Below are 22,738 nucleotides of genomic sequence, written 5' to 3'. Positions count from 1 at the left end.
TGGATTTTGGAGCCACCATGAATAGTTATTATGAAGAATTGAACATACAGAGTATCAGGATTAAGTTAAAGTGAAGTTATAAAAAGGCCATGTTAAAGTAATAACATGTAATAAAGTAATACCGACAATGTACACCTTCAGAAGTGGAATAAATCGACTGTATACGTAGAACATTTCAGATAAACGATGAATTTTGTTAATCATAAACAATGCAACATAACTATTATATGTGTTGTTACTTTTATTTATACTCACCAAACGTTACAGATCTACATGGAAATGAACACAGGTAATATGTTTATAATCATTCTCACTAAAAGACACTGTCAAAATATATTAATGAGAAAATTGAGACACATTGGCCTTTAGGAAATATAAAAAAGCGTGTGCGCTGTCACTTAGGACAGAATGCATTGTTAACGTGACGCACTCTCTACTGACGCGATGTCACGAAAAAAAGAAACAGATGCAGTCCATGCTAACTCAAATCCTCCTTGATGTTTGACCTAATGATTAATTGTCAATATCAAATCAATAAAGTCATTTTAAGAAGATGACAAGTCTGCTATAGTCAGTTTAATCAACGCTACTTTTAAAAATTTCCTTATACAGAATATAAAACAGAATCTCAATGATACGGGACTCGCGAGTAGTAACGAATAATATGTGACACTGAGAAATTATAATTTTAATAACGGGAACAAGTAAAAACTACGACTTCCTAAAACGGACACTGTAAATGTAGGCATTTCAATAAATAATTTAGGAGACTTGTGTGTGCATTTCAATATCGATTTAAGAACTACGTAGGCCACCTGTTGTACTATAAACGGTAGCTCAAGCAGCACTTAACAGTAAATAGTCTAACAGGACAATGACTGACTGAAACGAAGATGCTGCGCCGCTACAATAAAAGTTCACACTGTCGCTCTGCATGTTTAAAAGGCGCTGGTTGGCTGAAACTGTTTATAGCGAATTGTCCCAAGTTGGAAGTGCCATATAGCGATCAGACACGAAAAGACACATTTAGGCATAATGGACAGTAGTTTGTTTTTCTACAATACAAATTCAGTACGACACCTGGGTCTCCAAACACACAAATATGAAGCTTATTACATTTTACAGTGAAACTCTTTACATACACAATATAATTAGGGGCGTGTGCCACCTGCCCGACTACGGTGGCCCAACCTTCCCTCGATAGCTCGATTCGCTCGCTATCCGTCCAAGCTTGTTAAATGGAGGAATAGAAAAAAAACTTTCACAAGAGGAGGATCAGCGACGCGAACCTGAGCGACAACACCACTGAGCCACCTAATCCGGATAATTAACGAGCTCTGCACAACTGAACTACTACTACTGTTCTTACTGCGGCGGATGAAATATGTTGTTTGACATATGCACGTTAAAATGGTTTAATTGATACGAGAGTATCATTGTTGTATTCTCCTAATGAAGACGAAAAAATTATATGTATAGATGTATACTATATGACGTACGGTTTTGAACAAAATTAAGTGTTCCATAAAAAGGTTGAACGATTTACCTAATCTTTTCATATATATATATAGTTAATATATGACAATATATCTTTGACACTATGTATCAGACAAAGGAAATCACAGCAATCCACAAGAACAATAATTTATTCTCAGCAACTACCTGAATTGTAGCTTAACCATATCAACTGAAATGTGTAATGTCAATACGAATTACAAAATATAACTAGAGAGTTAAGTGTCAGATAGACTCTCAAAATTAAGAGGTCAATGCCATTCAGTGTGCTGAGGCTTTACAAAGATTCAGTAACCAGTGACCATGTCTGCTCGAAGCCCTATCATGACGCAATCTCATTTGTACGCATGTCTGAGGCTTCAGTACCGCGTCATCATCTCAGTAGTACGCATGTCTGAGGCTTCGGTGCCCGTTCAAAGCCTGTTATGACGCAATCTCATTTGTACGCATGTCTGAGGCTTCAGTAGCCGCGTCATCATCTCAGTAGTACGCATGTCTGAGGCTTCGGTAGCTCCGTCATCATCTCACTAGTACGCATGTCTGAGGCTTCGGTATGTCCGTCATCATCTCACTAGTACGCATGTCTGAGGCTTCGGAGACCCGTTCAAAGCCCGTCATGACGCAATCTCAGTACTCTGCAAAGCTTCCACTCATTATTTGTTCAACGAGCTACCGTTTGAAGTAGGCTACATATGGCATCAACAGAGTTAAAAAAACTCAACAGAATTCCCATTGAAATGAAAGTTTGTAGATGATCAATACATGTTAAATGATCGTGCCCGATAATACATTGTGGCAAAAAATAAAATTATAAATTATACATCATACAAACGCCGACTTGTTGAATGCATAATGCTGCAAAGAAGAGCTTTAGCAATACGGGTGACGACACATCTCTCACTATAATACTCTCCTAAATATCCATTCTTCGCCTCATGCAACGTTTTCATGCAACACTGAAGGTATGTCATATAGTATACATCTATATATAATTGTTTTCGTCTTCACTACATACATACATGTATACATTAAAAAACATACATTATATACCATCCTCCTGAAAATACTAGTGGTGCAGCGGTAGCGTTACCGCTTCATACTAAAGCATACGTGGGTTCGGGTCCCACGTCCACCCTCTGTAAATTATGACCCAAAAGAGTCTGATTTTCTTTTTTTTTTTATTAAACAGCAAATTCCAGCGTGGACCGGAAGCGAGCAAGGCGAGAACACTAGTAAAGATATATCAAATGGAAATGTGGATCTTGTTTTATGTCTATAACAAAAAATATTTGAGTAACGATTTCAACTGTTTTTGTAGTTGTTGATGGCGGGTTTAGCGGTTTAAATTTTTAAATATTAAATTGATAAGGTGGAATGTGTTCTTGCTTTGAGTGTTAATGTGTTAGTAACTGGGATTGCGCCTCTATTACTGGAAGATTGCTTAGGAATGATACAGACTGGACAACCGACCTTGATATGTGCACTGCTCACCTTGGAGTGTCCCGTGTGTGTCTGTGTGCCGGTGACTGATCTGCGCCGTGTCTCTCAGCCTCTCTGATGTGCTCCGGATTGACACCTTTGAATGTTTGGTGCAGCAGAGCAAATTCAACCTGATCTACCACAGTGGATTTGTTATCACCTTATTCCAGCGTTTCTCAACCTTTAAGTATTTGCGACCCGAGTTTTCATAACAGTTTTAATCGCGCCCCCCCAACATTTTTGAAATGTAGATGCATATTTGATTATACCTACTTAACTTTTATCGACATTTATCTAACTCTATACAGTATTTATTGTTCTATTATCAGAATGTAGTTTAAGTTAATTTGTTTTGGTTCCAACAGATGTTTTCTTTTTTCACATCTTCGCGCCCCCCTTTTTGTTACTTCGCGCCCCACAGGTTGAGAACCATTGCCTTATTCAATGGAGGGTTCATGGACGTCAAATGGCAGTGAATAGAAATGGATTAATGTAAATACGTGAGCTGCCATACGCAATTAGACATCGCATTTTGATGACGATTTTGGTGATTCGAACAGATCTCTTATGTGATCCTTCCACAGTATCTCTCAAAATTATTTAGTTCAAAATGGTTATAAAGATTTCAATTCTGATCCTTTTTTTTATTATTGTTAATTTTGATGAGTCTTTAAGTGGGATCGAACTCGGGCTAGCACTACGTTCAGAATTTGAAAAGCAACCACCTTAGTTAGTTGAGCCATTGACGGCGTCATTTCTTTGTAGCAAACTCGTTACTTTCGTGCTCCACAAAATATTGTAAAGTATTAATAAATGAAATATTTCAATACTTGATCGAATAATAACAGCTGATTTAAGGATTTCACCTTTTCTTTGTCAAATGTGCTTACCTATATCATGGCAAAGTACAGGGATAAACCTTTATTTTCCGTCTACTCCATTTTAATTAAGTCAAACCAAGGAAAACATTTAAGGCTATTAAATGTGATCTCAAGAAAAGATGAGGGTTAATTCTAATACTAATAACAGGAGCGATTATAATGATACAGTGCAAAGGTAAATACTAATTGAAAGAGCCGGGAATCCATGCGTGAGGCGTCTTATTTTAACTCTTGCTATCGTATAGTGCATTCTGCTTGTCGGCGTTAGTTATATATATATATATATATATATATATATATATATATATATATATATATATTTTAGACATCAGACACTAGAAGTTGCTGACGAACCCTTCTCTTCGTTGTCAGTCTGTAGCAGCGAAAAAATAAAAGCAATAAGAGTTATAACAGACGTCATTGAAGTGGATCATGAGTTTGTGTAATGTTAATGAAAATGGCCAGGAGGGGTCACTAAAGAGGTGAGTGTCAAATGCTTCGAAGCTTCGATACGATTTCCGACACAATTGCTTCAAACGTTTTGATGCTTCATGAGGCTTCACTCCGCCCATCACTACCTGTACCTGTCAGTTTCTTTTTAAACACCATCGCCGGCGGAAACCCCAGCAGGATCCGGAAGTAGAGGACGTCTCCGGGGTCACAGACACGTCAAGATGGCGGCGCGCGTGGCTCGCTTTAGGTGCTGGAGTCGACTACACAGGTAAAGTGCATGTAAAATACTCCAAGTCGAAGTCGGACACGTTGTTACACTGTAATGTTTTAGTACTAGGTTCAGCTACCCTATCTTCTGCAGTGGTGTTTTAGATATTTAGTAACACGGTGCATTTGTAATCGGACGCCGGCATGTATTTACTGTACTCGACTGCTGCTTTCACTGCTTCTGCTCCTTAAATGCTGAAAATATTGTTTGACTTAAGAGACTAGTAGGCACTGATCGCGTAAATTATTTTGACATTTTCAGGTTGCACTCTTGTCATAACTGGTAATAGGCGTCAACTTATACTGAGTAAACTAACGTTATACATGTTAATAAATGTAAATAGGAAGAAAAAAAACTTTACTAGAATGGGCGAAGAGATGAGAGCAATTAAATTAATTCAGTTGGTTCAATGAAGACAGAAAATAAGGCATAAATAATTGTAAGATCATTCCAGTCACGATAAACAGTTGGCGCGTTATTGCGAAGTGGGTAGAATTTCACGCCGGTGGATCGCAGTGTTGGTTCTCATCATGAACATTAAAGCGCTTTTTTTGTCTCGAGGTTGTGCAAGTCTAACTCGGTATATTCACTGCACATTTCAAGTAGTACTCTGATTTTCTTTCTTGTTATAATACATGTACAGAGCAACTTATTATGAGTACTATACTACTACTGGGTAGGGCTTTCGTTTGCTATCGGGAGTTGCCTCCAATCTTCCTGGCATGGATCCCACAAGATGTGGGAAACACTCTTTTTTGAGATTCTGGTCTATGTTCGATGTGATTGTATCACATAATTTATACAGTTTTGTCAGCTGCACATTCATGCTGTGAATCTCCTGTTCTGTTACACCCCTAGTGTATTCTATCAGGTTCAGAAACAGTGACTGAGGAGGAGGCCACTCGTTGTGTGCATGAAACAGCTTAAGAAGATTTTTGCTTTGTGACATGATGCATTACCATGGTGGAAGTAGCTGTTATTAGATAAGTAAGTTGTGATGCACATAGTCCGCAACAATATTCAAATACGCCATGGCATTCAAGAGTTGACTGATTGGTATTAACAGGTGTAAAGTGTACCAAAAACATTCCCTAAACCATTACTTCACCACCACCTGGACTGTTTACACAAGGCAGGGTGTGGTGTATGGATTCATGCTGTTGGCTCCAAATTCTGACTCTCAACAGCAGCGTGCCTGCGTAGAAATTGAGTTATCAGACCAGGCTATTTTTCCAGTGATCAGCTGTTCAGGTGTTTTGGTAGCCTATGCCCAGTGCAGCCCCACATTTCTGTTCTTGGTTGGCAGTAGTGGAACCTGATGTGGTTGTCTGGTGTAGTAGCCCATTCGCCTCAATATTCAAAGTGTTTCTGCATTCTGAGATGCTTTTCTGCTCATCAGAGTTGTACAGAGTGTTTATCTGAGTTACTGTTGCTTTTCTGTCACCTTGAACCAGATTGGCCATTCCACTTTGACCATTGTCATCAACAAGACATTTCTGTCTGTAGAACCGCTGCACACTGGATGTTTTTCACACCTTGCTAAGTAAACTCTAGAGACTGTTCTATGTGAAAATCCCAGGAGATAAATAGTTTGGAGAAATACTTAAACCAGTCTGTCTTGCACCAGCAATCATGACACAGTTGAAATCACATTTTTTTCACCTTTCTGGTGTTTGATGTAAACATTAACTGAAGCTCCTGACCTGTATCAATATGATTTTGTACAATGTCCTGTAGACACTTGATTGGCTACTTAAATAATTGCATGCATAGGTAAGTGTACAGGTGTTCCTAATAATTTTTTCAGTGAATGTATATTATTAATTGTGTTAGCATTTTTCAGGCTATTGTTTAAGCATAGGGTAACAGGTTTTAGAAGACATGTCTGTATAAAACTGAGTAATGAGACTTTAATTTGAATTACTGAGTTATTCTTTCATTTCCAAGAAGCAGTTAGCCTTCAAAGTATTTTTTCTTTTTAGTGAAAAGTTACAGATGATGCGACATTTCTAAAACTATCCATGTTTCACTTGTGCATATATGTGTTTGAGAACTGTCTCAACAAACATTTCTCCTAAGATACAGTCTTCATAGGTCTACATCACTAGCATTATTTTGTTTTGTTTTTTTTAACTTTTTTACTTTGTTTCTTTTGTAATTAAATTTTGATACAATAAAAACTTCTTTATTTCCCCTAGGTCACTGCTTGTTTTCTTTTGTGTTAAGTAAGGCAGGTAGGAACTGCTCAGATTGTGTGTTGAGGAAACAAAACAGGAGTACCAGCTGCATATCCTATTTTTTTTTTTTTTAATATTTTTTAAGTTAATTTTGAATTGTGCAGCCTTAAGTTCCAGTTATTCTTTTAAAGCCTTTCTGGTCAAGGGAATTGCCTAACTGAGGTAAAAAAAAAGAATAGATAAAGCAAAGGAGAGTTTTAGGGAATTTCTGAGAAGGTATCAATGCATTGACTTTAAATAGAAATTACTTATGGTAGCGATATACGGACATAAGGGAAAGCAACTATTAAGAGGTTGAAAAGCATTAAGATGTGCTACAGAAGTGTAATAAAAATTAGCTGGACAGAAAAGGTAACAAATGAAGATTTGGTGAAAATGATAGGCATAGAAAAGAATATGATGGAGGAGCTAATAACAAGAAAGCTCACCTCATCAATGTACTGTATGTTCCATGAATCTCAAATGAGAACATGGTATAATTAGTGACAGAAGGAAGATCACATTGAACCAGAGGTAAACAAGCAAGATATAGAAGAACATGGGTGATTGTATAAAACAATGGTTAGTATCAAAAGAATGGAGAGAATGGGTCATGGGGGTGCTTAAACCTATACCAGCTAGCAAAGGACACAAGGCAGGAACATACCCTAGGCAGGACATCATTCCATCGCAGGGTGAATGCAGACACACACACGCACACACACACACACACACACACAATAGGGCCAGTTTAGTATCACTAATTCACCTAAACTGCATGGACTGTGGGAGAAAATGCAAACTCCACGCAGGGCGGATCTGGGATGCACTACCACTGTCACAACATATTTATCAAAATGCATTGTGTATATGTGCAGATGTTTACACATCATCTATGGCCAAAAATTTATTCAAAAGAGAATCCATCGTTAGCACTCACAGTAACAGTATTTTTATAATTTATATCGCCCTCTAGTGGAAAAACTGCAATGTATGTGATTTGCTTCCCTTATATTTAAAATAGTAACACTTTAGCTCCTCCATGACAAATGCACAGTGGAATTATCACTTAAAGTTGTATTGAGAAATAGAAAATTTAGAATGTGTGTCCCCCTTGTTATTAGTAGCAAGATACAGATTTATCCTGTCCCAAATGTGAAGTATTTATAAGAGGATAAGAAAATGGTAGCAATGTCAATCGGTATTAAATAATCCCATCATAGCACTGCTAAGTACTTTGGAAAACTGGGAAATGTCCATTTCTATCTTATGAAACAGATTTAAAGTACATTAACGTGAATGTTTAATAAGACAATTGTTGTATCGCAGTGAACTTTAAAAAATCTGTGCAAAAGTTTTAACAGAGCTACTGAAGATTTGGATTCACTCATTCTTTTGTTTATTGCATGCTCTATCCGTAATAGAATGCAACTTTATTTGTAATAAGTACTACCTAAAAGGTTTTTAATTATCCACACACAACTAAAGCTGATCTATACATTGATAACATACAAATGCAGTTCTAGATTATACTTTTTCATTTTACATATATTAATGACTCAATATCAAAGAAGAGCTGGAAATGTCAGTGCAGTATTGTCTTTAGTCTGCACTACAGATATGCAAGTAAGGCCTTTTGTGGCTTACATTCAGACTGTATCAGTGAGTTGGGTGTGAGAGTCTGACCTTGGCACTATATTACTGAGTAGAATGGTGCTTGTTGATCAGAATCCAGCTACTTGTAAAAAAAAAAAAAATGAATACAGTGGTGCAATGGTTATCTCTCCTGCTCCAAACTTTCAATGCCTTGGGTTTGAGTTTGAATACAGTCACTGTATGGGTGGAGTATACACAGTCGTCTTGTGTTTGCACAGTCTCTCCCATCCCCCACCCTCAGTAACTCTGGTTTTACACATATATTCCTCAAATACATATGTTAAATTGGTTGGTGTCTCTAAATTGGCCATATTTGATTATGTGTGCCATAAAAGAAAGTGGTGTCCTGTCTTGCGCATGATGATGTCAGGATAGATTCTGGCCTACTGCAATTGTAAACTTGATTAAGCTTGTCAGATGATTTATAGATTGTTTAAAATCTGATTTACTATGTTATACATGATGTGTAGGAACATGTTAAAAATGGCACATATTATTGTGTTATCAGCAATTGCAAGTAGCTTTATGCTGCTTACTTATTGATCTAAAAGGTACTTGTGTCTGCATATTCTACTAAAGTTTCTATGTAGGTATTTAGATATATTCTGTTTTGTCAGCTGCAAGACTGTGTCTGAGGCCAGTGAACAGCAGCAGTTACATTTGTTTACCAGAAATCAAAAGTTAAAAGCTTAAAAAGAAGCGTTCTGTACTAGAATGGCCTAGTCACAGCCTAAACCTTTAGAAAATCTGTATACTTCTCTAAAGAGGAATGTGTACAAATGATCCCACTCATAGTCTTATGTAAAGCAGAGTGGAATGATATTGTTAATATAGGTTTGTTTAGCTGATGGATACCAACAGAAACACACCTATTAAAAGGAAACAAAAATATTATCAAAAGCCCTTTTAATCCAAATCAGGGGTTTTGGGGAAACTCCTAGTGGGGCACTATAGTGGCAGCAATAGGCACAAGACAGGACCCCTTTGAGGAGAGTGAGCAAGAGTCTAATTTGGAATCACCATTTCCCAAAACAGTATGTCTTTAAGGATGCAAGAGGACAAACGATGCAGTTCTGGGGAATTTCCAAGCCTGATGTGGAATTTTACCATGGTATAGCTGGCTTTAGCTATTCAGTAATAAAGTGACTAGTTTTAATTTTTTAGCTTGTATTGATTTTTTTTTAGCATTCAATAAATAACTGATTATCAAATTCACTATGTAAGTACAGTATACAGGCACTTGATAATTAGTGTTATTTACATGCAGGTATGGCCTTGTAGTATGTCGAAGATACAGCAGTGGCAGTGCCTACCCTAATGTTTCTCTCTCATGCCCACTACCTGGGATTCCTAAGCCAATCTTTGCTAGTGTAGATGGACACGAGAAATATGAAACCAGAATCACCACCTTGGAGAATGGACTCCGTGTTGCCTCTCAGAACAAATTTGGGCAGTTTTGCACTATAGGAAGTAAGTAACAACAAAGCTTCAATATTTTTGTTAATTAGTTTAAACTTTATGATGGTTTCAGGTTTTTCAGTATGGTATTAAATCTGAAAGTAGTAACAGTTGAATGGGGAAGATTCTTAGACTTGGATTCATATGTTTCAGACTGATGTACAAGTATTTACACCATCTTTTATTTAAGTAATAAACATCCACACATGTATTCAAAGTAATATTCAACTTGTATTCATCAATGTAAATTGTGTTGTGCTTTCATTTTTTTGTTTAACTGTATGTTTGTTTTTAACTTTCCTATTTTTATAGTTCTAGTCAATTCTGGATCAAGACATGAAGCAAAATATCCTAGTGGAGTTTCTCACTTCCTTGAGAAATTGGCATTTTCTGTAAGTCGGAGGTTATTTTCCTTCTTTAGAATTATACATCTATCTGTTTCTCATATAGTTGAAGTAACATAACATTTGTAACAACATCAGCTTATGTTTGTATTAGTTAATTATCATCTTTTTTTTTTAATGGAAAAAAAAATATTTTTGAGCTTTGGATACGTTGTAAGGCCTAATTGTGTATTTGCTGAACTTTTAAATTATTCATTCATTATATTTTAAGTCAACAGCTCAGTATGGAAGCAAAGATGAAATTCTTCTTACCCTAGAAAAACATGGAGGAATTTGTGACTGCCAAACTTCGAGGTAAGGCTAAGAGGTTGGTTTTACCATATATACAACTGTGCCATACCATCTGTACAGGAAGCCTAAGGCAAAGTTCAACTGTAATTGTATATGAGAAACTGTGTTTGCAAATGAGAATGTTAGTCAAACGTGTCGGTAAAAGAATATGTAATGTTGTGGAGTAGGGATGTTAAAATCCAAGAAATCTGACACTTTTTATATCAAGAATCTGAAGCGTGTAAACCTTTACACATACATCTGAACTTATTAATGTCAAGCAGCTCAAAATAAGCAAATTTAATTTTCACCCTATTCTTGGTGATTTCTACCAAGTACTGACTAGTGCTTACTATAGCATCCATTCTCCTGTTTGGTATTACAATCTATTTATTCTGTTAATGCACACTTGCTTTTTGTTTACATGTTGTCTTTCTCGCTTGCACGATTTGTGCTATGGCAGACATGAAGTGGCTGTTAAAGTAGCTTGATTGTTCCTACTTTCATTTGGTTTTAGCTATTTAACTTCAATGTATAAAAGAAGGAATAAAGTAAAAAGGAATTTGAATAGTGGGTGGGGTGAGCGTTTTCAGCCAAACAAAATGCATTTATGCTCTCTCACGTGCGCACTTGGCGCTGTCTGTCTGTCTGTCTGTCTGTCTGTCTGTCTGTCTCTCTCTCTCTCTTTCTCTCTCTCTCTCTCCCTCTCTCCCCAGGACGACACAAAGTGGCTAATATAGTATCTTTATCCTGCCTGCTTCGTTTTTTGTAATCATTTCACTGCAGTGTGTGTAAGGGTGATTAAAGTGTAAAGAATTTAAACAGATAAGACCAATTTATGCAGTGCAGAGTAAAACACTTCTTAATTTCATATTTGCAACACTTCATAATAGTTTCGAAAAGTCAAATTGTGAAGTAAATGATATTGTATTTCATAATAATTGCATGACCTGTAATAATAATATATAGATGATGTTTATTGTTTTTTTCGCTGTTTATTGAATCATTTATTTGTTTTTAGGTGTACTTTTACATGTTTATTTCATAAATGCCATTTATTTATTTCATTTTGACAAAAGTGGTATTCAATAATCAGGAGAGCGTCAGTATTTGAAAATACCACACTACTGTTGCTTAGCTTTGAAGAAGATCATATATGAGTTATTTGTAAGTAACCAGTTTAATGAAGCTTAAAATAAAATAAAGATGTTGATGTTTCTCTAATAGACTGAAATAAAACATTTTTTTTAATCTAACTAAACAGTTAAGCATAGCAGTTTTCTGCTAAGTTTAAAGTAGCTACTTAAATTTCTTTGGCTGCTGGTGTTAATTACCTTCCAGTCCTTTCATAGTTAGGTGAGTTTTTACCCATTCTGTACTTATGTTTGTTTATGCTCCCTGTCTGCTTTGTTTTAACGTTAATTATGATTTACTTAAGCATATATAATTTGACTCTTTTATGTGGGGCATCAATTCGCAAGTTGGAAACACGCAGTGGGTAGCTCATGGTCAATAATTTTGCTGTCCTAAACACATGTATGAAAGCTTACTATGTCCTAAAACTCCTCATTAGGGCTTGGTATGAGCACTGATATCCTGATCCGATTCCAATTCACGATGCCCTGATTCAATTCGCTTTCGATTTTATATTGACTGAATTAGCGTGCACTGACATATAGAAATTACTTAAACATGCATAGAGAACATTAATGTAATGTGCCACATTTCAGTAACACTTTTTATTTGAAGGGTGTCTACATGGTGACTTTATAACATATGCATTAACATGGATTGACATTTAAGAAGAAATACGTGATTAGTAGAGAACAGTTAACATTATTTATAAGTTATGGAACAAAATGTCATTGCTTTTTTTTAATATAATTTTTTCACAGCATTGCACCCACTGAACATTTAAAATACTCTTTGAGTTAAAAAGTTGAAATTAAAGATACAGCAGGTTGGGTCATGTCCTTCTATAATTCTACAAGTTACACATCTTCAGTTTCCCACTTGTACCAGTCACATTAATCAGTCTTGAAAATGTGTCCTGACAGCCATTAGACAAAAAGGAAACATTTTAAAAGGAGGACCTAGAGCTGATGCTTTTTGGCAGCGGAATTGAATGAATGGAACATAAAAGAAAAAGAACTGGCCATTGTGACTAATAACAGCGGTATTATGGAGCTACTTCAAGTAGGCTGCTTTGAGCACATGGTCGTTTTGTATCTCACGCTGCTCAGAAAATTTCAACAGTTGCCTGCTTGCCTTTGCCAGATGAGGCATGTTGCAAGGTCTCTAATCTTTATGGGTAAAAACTTCTATAAAATCTGTTTTCTTGGGCACAACGTGACTTAAACAGAAGCTTGGAGCTAAACGCATTCTCTTATCTAAACTTGTATGGATGTCGATTGAGACAACGTTTCTAGGGGACGTCGGGATGAGCATTTTCTCAAATTTGTTGAGTTACAACAGTAATTAACTTCTGATCTGCATAGCTTATGTATGGCTTTGCAGTTGTTTGTTTTCCCAACGCACCGTTTGAATCCGTAGTAACTCCACACATCTGATTTAAGTGTTGAAAACACTGATTTCAGTTAAAGCGGGCATACCATTTTATGCAAAGTAGTAAAGTGCACTTTCCAGTGGAAAGACGTAACAGACACATTAACGCCATCTACTGGATAGGACGCCAAAAATGAAGAGGAACAAAAATCTACATATACGTGTAGTAATGGAGCAGGATAGAGATTCATAAGGTTGATCTTGAGACTAAGAAACAATATTGAATCATTTAAATGGAAAATCAATATTTTTAACCAGGCTCCTCATGTTAATATAATGATGATCTACACTACAGATACAGCAAATCCAAAACAAACATGCATTGAGAAAAACACGAGACATTTTATATTTTGCTAATTGTCAAAAAATTCTAAATTGTACTACCGTTGCCAAATAAACTATTATGCTTATAGTTCTGATAGTTTGTTCATGTTTTTTAATCTTTGATTTATTTTGCTGTGCTGAATTTTTATGGGTTAAAGAAAAGATGGATACCTCGTTCAATCTTGATTTCAATTAATATTTTCCTTGATTTTATCATTGCATGTATTGTTTTTGGAGCCAAGGAAAGGAAAATCTGTTACTGCTTCTATTTTCTTTTCATCTATTTTCAGAGAGTTGATAGAGTTACTTGACATAATCTTGGTTTTCTTGATGTTGAGCAACAAACCAGCTTTGGCACTTTCTCTTCTAACTTTTCATCAATGTCTCTTAAAATCTACCTTGCTATTAGTCGTTGAAGTAACATCATCTGCATATCTGAGGTTGTTGATATTTCTTCTGGTAATTTTGATTCTGCCACGTGAGTCCTCTAGACCAGCACTTTGGCTGATATACAAAGCATGTAGATTGAAAAACTAGGATGATCGTGTATAACTTTGTTGTACTTATTTCCATATTTTTAATCAGTTTGTTGTTCCATGTTCAGTTTATGTCCACATAGTTTATGGTCCACATAATCAATAAAACAGAAATACTGTAGATATTTTTCTGGATCTCTATTGATTTATTACATCCAACGAATATCGGCAAAATCTCTGGTGCTTGCTTCTGGGAAGGACAGTTAATGTCAAATTTAGACAAGACCCTTTGCAGCAGAGACATCCCATTGTCAACAAAGGTCTGTATTGTTAAAGCTGAGGTGTTTTCAGTAGTGACGTGTGACTGTAAGAGCAGCACTATAGCTAAAAGTGAATACAAAAGAATGTATGCTTTTCAACTTTAGTGCTGAAAAAGGCTGCTAAGAGTTCATTGGATAGCAAGAAGATCCAACAAATAAATAATTAAATACAACAGGCTTCTCACTGGAAGGATTGATTTTTTTCCCCAAAGTTCACATAAGGAGAAGACAGGATTCTTTTGGAGAAGAGTCTCATGTTGGGGAAAATTGAAGGCAAAAGGACACGAGGATAATAGAGGCCAAGATGTATAGAATGGATAGATAACATTACTGAGACTATGCATATGTCCTTGAAGGAACGTGGAAAAATAGTTTTGGATAGAAAGACCTGGCATGTTAAATCTATCAAAGTCAGATAAAGTCAGATTCGACTAAACAATTAAATAGCAAAAATTGTTTTTGGATGTTTCAAGAAATAATTTATTTTATACTTTTATTTTTTGCTGCTTAAAAAAAAAAACAAAAATGTTTTTCTGACTTGCCTTATAAATAGCTTGTAACAACTCCTCTGTTTTTGTTATGGTTTTATATTGATTTATTTGTGGCAAAACAATTTTTATTGTACTGAATAATCTATCACCAGATTTGGTTGTACTGAGCTGTTTCTTTTTAAGTAACTCTAATATTGCCCAGTTCTCTAATTAATATACTACATCATGACCAAAATTAATTTTCTTTAAAAATACTTTAAAGCAATGTTCCTTCTGTTTAGCTGTTGCTTGTCCTAAAATATCCCTGACATTAACATAAATAATTTGTTTTACAGAGATACCACAATGTATGCCGTGTCTGCAGAAGTAAAAGGCCTTGACACTGTAGTTAGCCTTTTATCAGATGTGGTCCTTCAGCCAAGGTTAACAGGTCTGTTGTAGCTTCATTTGTTTATCATTCTAATTATTTCATTGTTTGATCCAATCTCATGTAGTCATTCCCATTTCACAACTCTATTTGATTTTTTTTTCTCCATTATATGCGGTATAGAGGAGAGTGAAAGAAAAAAATACACAAACATTTTGTGTTTTTAAAATTTTCATGATGTGTGAGCTTATCAGTTGTGATGATTTACTCCTTTTAAAGTTGGTGTATCTAAAGGGATAATTAGTGTGATTTGTTTGGATATTTTAGTTAGTAAAGAGGCCTGAATTTGGCCACACTTGTCTAATATAATTCCAAGTTACTCTGACCCTTTGCACCAATGTGAGGTGATCTGCATATTAGTTCTAGATACACATCATGCTATGAACAAAAATACTTCATGGAAACTCTTGCAGTGATGCATTTTAAGTCAGTCAGCCAGTCAGTCTGGGAGCAGTTATGAGGCAATTTGTAATGGCACCATGTTTTAGAGAGCCAGGTGTTATTTTTTCCTTAAAGTAGTAAGGAACTTTTCAAAATATTTAGAAATATTCAGGATTTTTTTAATAACATTTTTTTATACTAGCAAATACTCTGAAATGTCCTGATTGAAAATATGATCCATTGAAATATAGTAAAACTGAAGTGATTCCTCACTATTCGAACATCCCAGATTAAATGATTTTTGAGTTCCAGAATGTTGTCTTGTTACAAATTGTAAAAAGCTGGCCCCCTCATATTAACTTGTCCCCAGGACCCAGTGTTGCCTGGGAAAGTCATTTTAAGGCACAATGATCTAACTTCTGTTTGGCAGCAGAAGACACTTTGCCAATTGAAGTCCTTTTCTTAGGAAGCATAGTTTTGACAAAAAATTTAAATAAATACTGATACAATTCATAACAGATATTTTTCTCTCGGACAATAATTGTGACAAATTTCTTTATTTAAACTTAGGATATTCCCATTTCCTGGATAATAAATTAATTTCAGTGCTCAAAATCCAGGAAAAGATACCGTTATTAAAACTGACTGTAGTGAAAAGGAAACCCCAAGGTTAATATTTCGGGTTCCAAAGTAGTCTTTCTCTTCCTGACAAAGTGGGATATGTGTGCAAAATGTTGTTAAGATTGTACCGAGGATGTGGATTTGAATAAAGAACAAACACCCATTCCTACAAGCCTACTTTGAGTCTTATATTCAAGATGAAGAGTGGAGGTGTAAATGTTTGAAGATGCTTTGCAACATCAAAACCTGGACAACTGACCATTTATAAGGGAAGCTTGAATATGGTATAACATTTGATTATTATGCTGGAGAGTCTTAAACCATTTCACTTTGCGCTGAAACTGAAGGCATTTAACCATGTAGAAACACAATGGTCAAAACAACATATCAAGTCTACATCAAAATGGTTGAAGAGAAAGCAGTTTACTTTTGGAATGGCTCAGTCAAAATTGAGACCCATAAACCGTTAAGATGTTGAAACAGGATCTGAAATCAGCAGATATGCCCAGAAATAATTATGTTACTGTGTTGAAGTTCTTCTGTTTATAAAAATGAGTAAAAATGACTCTAGAGCACTTAGAAACTGGTAATAAGTAAAAAAAAAAAAATGACTGGTGGTTTTTGTTGTTGCTAAAATCAAAGATCATGTTACTTTGTTGCTTGAAATCAGGAACATTTAATTCTCTATGTACAGTGCATCCGTAAAGTATTCACAGCGCATCACTTTTTCCATGTTTTGTTATGTTACAGCCTTATTCTAAAATGGATTCAATAAATTTTTTCCTCAGAATTCTACACACAACACCCCATGATGACAACATGAAAAAAGTTTACTTGAGATTTTTGCAAATTTATTAAAGATAAAAAAATTGAGAAAGCACATGTACATAAGTATTCACAGCCTTTGCCGTGAAGCTCAAAATTGAGCTCAGGTGCATCCTGTTTCCCCTGATCATCCTTGAGATGTTTCTGCAGCTTCATTGGAGTCCACCTGTGGTAAATTCAGTTGATTGGACATGATTCGGAAAGGCACACACCTGTCTATTTAAGGTCCCACAGTTCACAGTTCATGTCGGAGCACAAACCAAGCATGCAGTCGAAGGAATTGTCTGTAGACCTCCGAGACAGGATTGTCTCAAGGCACAAATCTGGGGAAGGTTACAGAAAAATTTCTGCTGGTTTGAAGGTCCCAATGAGCACAGTGGGATGAAGTAAGTGGAAGAAGTTCAAAACCACCAGGACTCTTCCTAGAGCTGGCCGGCCATCTAAACTGAGCGATCAGGGGAGAAGGGCCTTAGTCAGGGAGGTGACCAAGAACCCGATAGTCACTCTGTCAGAGCTCCAGAGGTCCTCTGTAGAGAGAGCAGAACCTTCCAGAAGGACAACCATCTCTGCAACAATCTACCAATCCTACCAATCAGGCCTATATGGTAGAGTGGCCAGACGGAAGGCACTCCTTAGTAAAAGGCACATGGCAGCCCGTCTGGAGTTTGCCAAAAGGCACCTGAAGGACTCTCAGACCATGAGAAACAAAATTCTCTGGTCTGATGAGACAAAGATTGAACTCTTTGGTGTGAATGCCAGGAGTCACATTTGGAGGAAACCAGGCACTGCTCCTCATCACCAGGCCAATACCATCCCCACAGCATGATGTTGCCACCACCATGCTTCACTGTAGGGATGTTTTTCAGCGGCTGGAACTGGCAGACTAGTCAGGATAAAGGGAACGATTACTGCAGTAATGTACAGAGACATCCTGGATGAAAACCTCCTCCAGAGCGCTCTTGACCTCAGACTGGGGCGACGGTTCATGTTTCACCAGGACAACGACCCTAAGCACACAGCCAAGATATCAAAGGAGTGGCTTCAGGACAACTCTGTGAATGTCCTTGAGTGGCCCAGACTTGAATCCGATTGAACATCTCTGGAGAGATCTTCACGTTGTCATTATGGGGTGTTGTGTGTAGAATTCTGAGGAAAAAAATGAATTTAATTTTGGAATAAGGCTGTAACATAACAAAATGTGGAAAAAGTGATGCTCTGTGAATACTTTCTGGATGCACTGTATTTATTAAGGTTTTCTCAGACTTCTGTTGTTCTCTCAGGGTTTTTATTATGTAGAATTTTTACTTCTCATTTAAATTTCTGTTGACCGTCCCTTTGGAATATACAGCATGTTGTAATAAAGAAAATCAGTGAAGAACAATGTACAATAAAATGTTAAAGCTTATGGAGTGAATATTTTTAATTGAATATTTTGCAGCACTGCATTTATTGCCTTACTTTTTTGGCAAAGAGAAAAAGTGTCATGTTTAAGTGGTAACTGAGAGTTGATGGAAACATACTGTACATCCCCAATATTAATATTGCTGCCCCAGTGGTCTGCTTTGAGTTATCTTGTGTTTGTTGGATTTTAGATGTGAAATGCCAGTAAGATAGAAAGGTACAAATTGCTTTTTAACCTATATAAAACTAACTGTGCTAAAAATGGGTTGAAATCTAAGTAATTTAATGTAGTCCTCAGCATTAATGTTTGCCATGTACCATGCAATGCGTATGACTCTGTTTATATGTCATTTGGAATGGGATTCATAGAGCAGTGTTAATGTTTGTGGTGCACTCTGTTTTGAGTCATAGCAACCAGACAGACACACAAACATTTATTTATTAAGGTGGAAGTGTAGCCAAAGGGAAAAACAATAAATATACATTTAATGTTAAAATTAACAGGAATAAATATGCATAATTCATTATGCCAATCTGACAGCTCATTTATTAGTCACTTTGTTAGGTGGGTAACTGAAATGAGGATAAATATAAGCATAATATATTTGGACTTGCATATACATGGAGTCACCAAGAAGTTTTAAGTTGTCCTATTAAAATATTATTCAAAAAACTAAATTACATGTATTTTCCAACATAATCCCTATAAACACTAATACATTTTTTTTTTTTTTAACATTCGTTAAGGATTTTTATGCGTTCAAATAAAATGTTTTGTCATGCTTGAACCATCACTGCTCTCTAGTTAACCGGACATATTTATCATTGGCACAGTTCCTTCAACAGGGGTAACCCTTCAAATTGAGAAAATTTGTGCAGTCACACAGGGCCAGCTTTGAAGAATAGGGTAGGTGTGGCACCTCTTCTAATCCTTGGTTTTGCAGAGCAGTGTTTGCTGCCTATTCAGTGTGAGCTGGAACATGATGAACCAAACCAGAGATGGTCAACAACTTTCCTTGCTGTTTTCCCCTGATAGACTGACACAAATGCAAAGTGTAATACTGTGTAATTTTGATTGATTTGAACTACAGGACACGTTTAGCAAAAAAAAAAAAAATTGTGTATGTGATCTTGCCAGCACTAAGGTAATCCCTCTGATAGCATTGTTTCAATTTTTGTTTGGATTCTGAATCATAATAATGTTATTTGTGTTATATCCCTAGTTCTGAAACGCTTCATAAATATCTCCCAGTCATGATTTATTAGCTTTAGATTCCCCTTGGAACACTGGATGAAATGATGCTTAATTTCAGGAGTCAATGTTCTGGGAACCCAAAGTGCACAGACCTTGCTCAAGTTTAATTATTAATGAAGAATAGTTTCAGATGAACCATGACTAATACCTGCATTGTCTGCTGTCTCGTACTGTTCCACGCTTTGATTGTACATTACGCTTTGCGTCATCATTGCGTTATTTCTTTATTTGATGTCTGACAATGATCAGACCTTGAGTTGGCTTTAAGAAACACCCTGTCTCCACAGAATTCTGTAACCAGATATGTTATGTGGCATTTAAAGGGGACTGATCTTGGTTACAAATTTATTTGGCAAAAATGATTTTCCAAAGGTGTTTTTGGAATCCATGGTGATTTGGATTTTGAACAAAAGCATTCACTATAAATGACAAATGTCTCAAAATCCACATTGTTCTTTTAATATGAATAGTTAAGTGAGCAGAAGATGATCACCAGAAGGTATAAAGTTAAACATGTCCCAAGGTGACAGTCCTTAGAGCAGACAACAATTAATGAATACAATTTAATGAATATGAATGAATGTAAAGTAAATTGCACAAGAGAGTTGACAGAGTGCGTATAGTTGCATATGATGACGTACTAGCAAAAATAAGTATGCAAATGACATATCAGAAGTTTCAGTAATATTATAGTACTAATTGTATTGCAGTGTTTAGAATGTTTTGGTAATAATGTAGTATAGCTCACTTTTCCTAGCTTCACAGATGAGTACATAATTCAGTTTAGTTTAACATGGTGCATTTTTCATTTACAAAGTCCAGCTGCTTTGCATATGTTCAGATATAGTGATATAACATTTAGTAGCATAGGACATAACATACTGAGTCTGACTGATGTTAGATTGGGTTTCTTACATTATTTAAGCTAAAAAAGGAGATCTGCATGTACACTATGTGGAGTAAGCTTCATTAGTAGTGTACAGTATATGCAAAAATTAGTGGTGAGATATATTAAATGATGGGTAAGGAAATAATCATTTATTAGTTATTCATTGGGACTTCTCTGAGACTTCATAGTATGGGTGCTTACCCAAGATTCCTTCAAATCTTTCTAGCTATAAAAATTCCCTGGTAAACATGTGAAGCAAGCACATAGCATTTGGAATACTTGCATACTGTTTAGAGTGAGCAAAGGACAGTCTTGTGTTTTTTTTTTTTGTGCTGTTTAATAGGCTTAATGTAAGAATAGTTAACATGCTGAGAGAGGCATGACAGTATTGCATGTTGAAGAAATGTAAGTCTAGTGGTAATTCGATTTATTTTAATCTGCAGGGTAGAATGTTTGTTTTATTTCTGATTAATTCAAAATTCAGAAAGCTGAATTTTTGTGCAGTAAGTTACAGATCAGCAATACTGATTTTGAGAAAAGAGCCATTCATATTGTGAACTCAGTTTGATAATCTTGGATGGATTTTATAATTAAATCAGTTGATAGAACTAGTGTGTTCTGCTTTATTTTTTTTCTCCCAAAAAGACTTAACTTTTGTTAATTTCTTTATTTGCAAACCAACTGGAGTGAAAACATTTACAATATTTCATTGACTAAAACATTTTTACTATTTTTTTTTTTTTGCAGATGATGAAATTGAAATGACCCGCATGGCAGTTCGATTTGAGTTGGAGGATCTAAATATGAGACCAGATCCTGAGCCGCTTCTTACTGAAATGATTCATGCAGTAAGTTAATTGTAATATAAGCTATGAATTTTTCTGAGCTTATGAATTATTTCGTGGATATGATGTGTTAATAACCTTTCTTCTTGATTTTTTTTTGATTTTACATTCTTTTACAAGGTGGCATTGGAATTTTACAGTTTTGACATATATCCTTATGATGTGCTCGCAATATGTTTCCGTATAGACCTTAAATAGTTATTTGATTGCTTTACTGTGTATTGGGTGCCTGTTTGTTAAGTAAAAATAATATTCTGCTGCGTACATGTTTACATTCATCATAAACAGGATTAGACTTTGATAAATGCTAATCAAATTAATTAATAGTATTTCTGTACATGCAGATTTTTTTTTTAAATTTTTTTTTTAAACCTGCAAGGTCAGTCTTCATCTACAAGAAACTCCAAACAAACATTATAAAAGAAAGCTATAATATATTTTATATTTACAGAAGTGAAATGGCTTCACATTAACTTCTTTTGTACATTCAGAATATCCCAGATATTTACCTGTAAACTGCCAGGTCATTGGCATTTGCAAACACAGACAAAGTCTGATTCCAGGAAATTTATCCTGGAAATATTTCTGGTTAAGACTAAATAAAATTCCTGGGAATTTTACTTCTCCCTGTGTATTAACAAAGCTGTACAATTTACAGATCAAACCTGAAAAAGTCTTTAATTCAGCAAGCTAAAACAGCCACCTGCTCCCAAAAGAAGCCCCAGATTTCCCTGTCATAAGGCAGATTCAATAGGGTGGCATTTCTAAAAGGGATTTCTCTACCTGCTCCTGGTCCATTGAATAGAATGCAAACACAAAGAGACAGGCAGACCATTTTCTAATTAAAAAAAAAAAAAAGTAACTAAAGTCAGCAGTTATTTCAGCTTGTTATCTAAAAGAGCAATGAGTTAAATGACCAGAATGTGAAAAAGTGGGAAAACAAATTCTGCATGAGTCCCCCAGGACTGTATTTGAGAACCATCCATTTAAGTATTTTTATTCTGTTTTATAGGCAGCTTATCGAGGAAACACTGTAGGTCTTCCCCGTTTTACCCCTGTGGAGAATGTGGAGAAGATTAACAAAGCCATGCTTCATAGATATTTGCAGAGTTACTATATCCCAGAGCGCATGGTGCTGGCTGGAGTGGGTGTTGATCACGAGCAGTTGGTGCACTGTGCCTCCAAGTATTTACTGGGAGTGAAGCCTGTGTGGGGAGCAGGGACTCCAGACAAAGTAGATCGCTCTTTGGCTCAGTATACAGGTGGCATCATCAAGGTAATTTTTCATTGTATTGCGCTTTGTTTGTGTATGTAAGGT

The 22,738-nt window shown here is 35.9% G+C and overlaps 1 protein-coding gene across 1 annotated transcript in view; it reads left to right on the top strand.

Moving 5' to 3' along the window:
• Positions 1–4,404: 4,404 nt before the first annotated feature.
• The window catches only part of pmpca (peptidase, mitochondrial processing subunit alpha), a 43,012-nt gene continuing 24,678 nt past the window's right edge, over positions 4,405–22,738 (top strand). The window contains exons 1-7 of the mRNA XM_039763864.1: positions 4,405–4,596; positions 9,736–9,938; positions 10,239–10,318; positions 10,542–10,624; positions 15,112–15,206; positions 21,323–21,423; positions 22,433–22,696. Of these exons, the coding sequence (XP_039619798.1) occupies positions 4,550–4,596; positions 9,736–9,938; positions 10,239–10,318; positions 10,542–10,624; positions 15,112–15,206; positions 21,323–21,423; positions 22,433–22,696 (873 nt within the window). The 5' untranslated portion in view covers positions 4,405–4,549. The remainder of the gene's footprint in view (positions 4,597–9,735; positions 9,939–10,238; positions 10,319–10,541; positions 10,625–15,111; positions 15,207–21,322; positions 21,424–22,432; positions 22,697–22,738) is intronic.

Source organism: Polypterus senegalus, chromosome 9, assembly GCF_016835505.1.
Source record: "Polypterus senegalus isolate Bchr_013 chromosome 9, ASM1683550v1, whole genome shotgun sequence".
In the NCBI taxonomy this organism is placed as follows: Eukaryota; Metazoa; Chordata; class Cladistia; order Polypteriformes; family Polypteridae; genus Polypterus; species Polypterus senegalus.
This window is presented reverse-complemented; position numbering and strand designations above follow the sequence as displayed.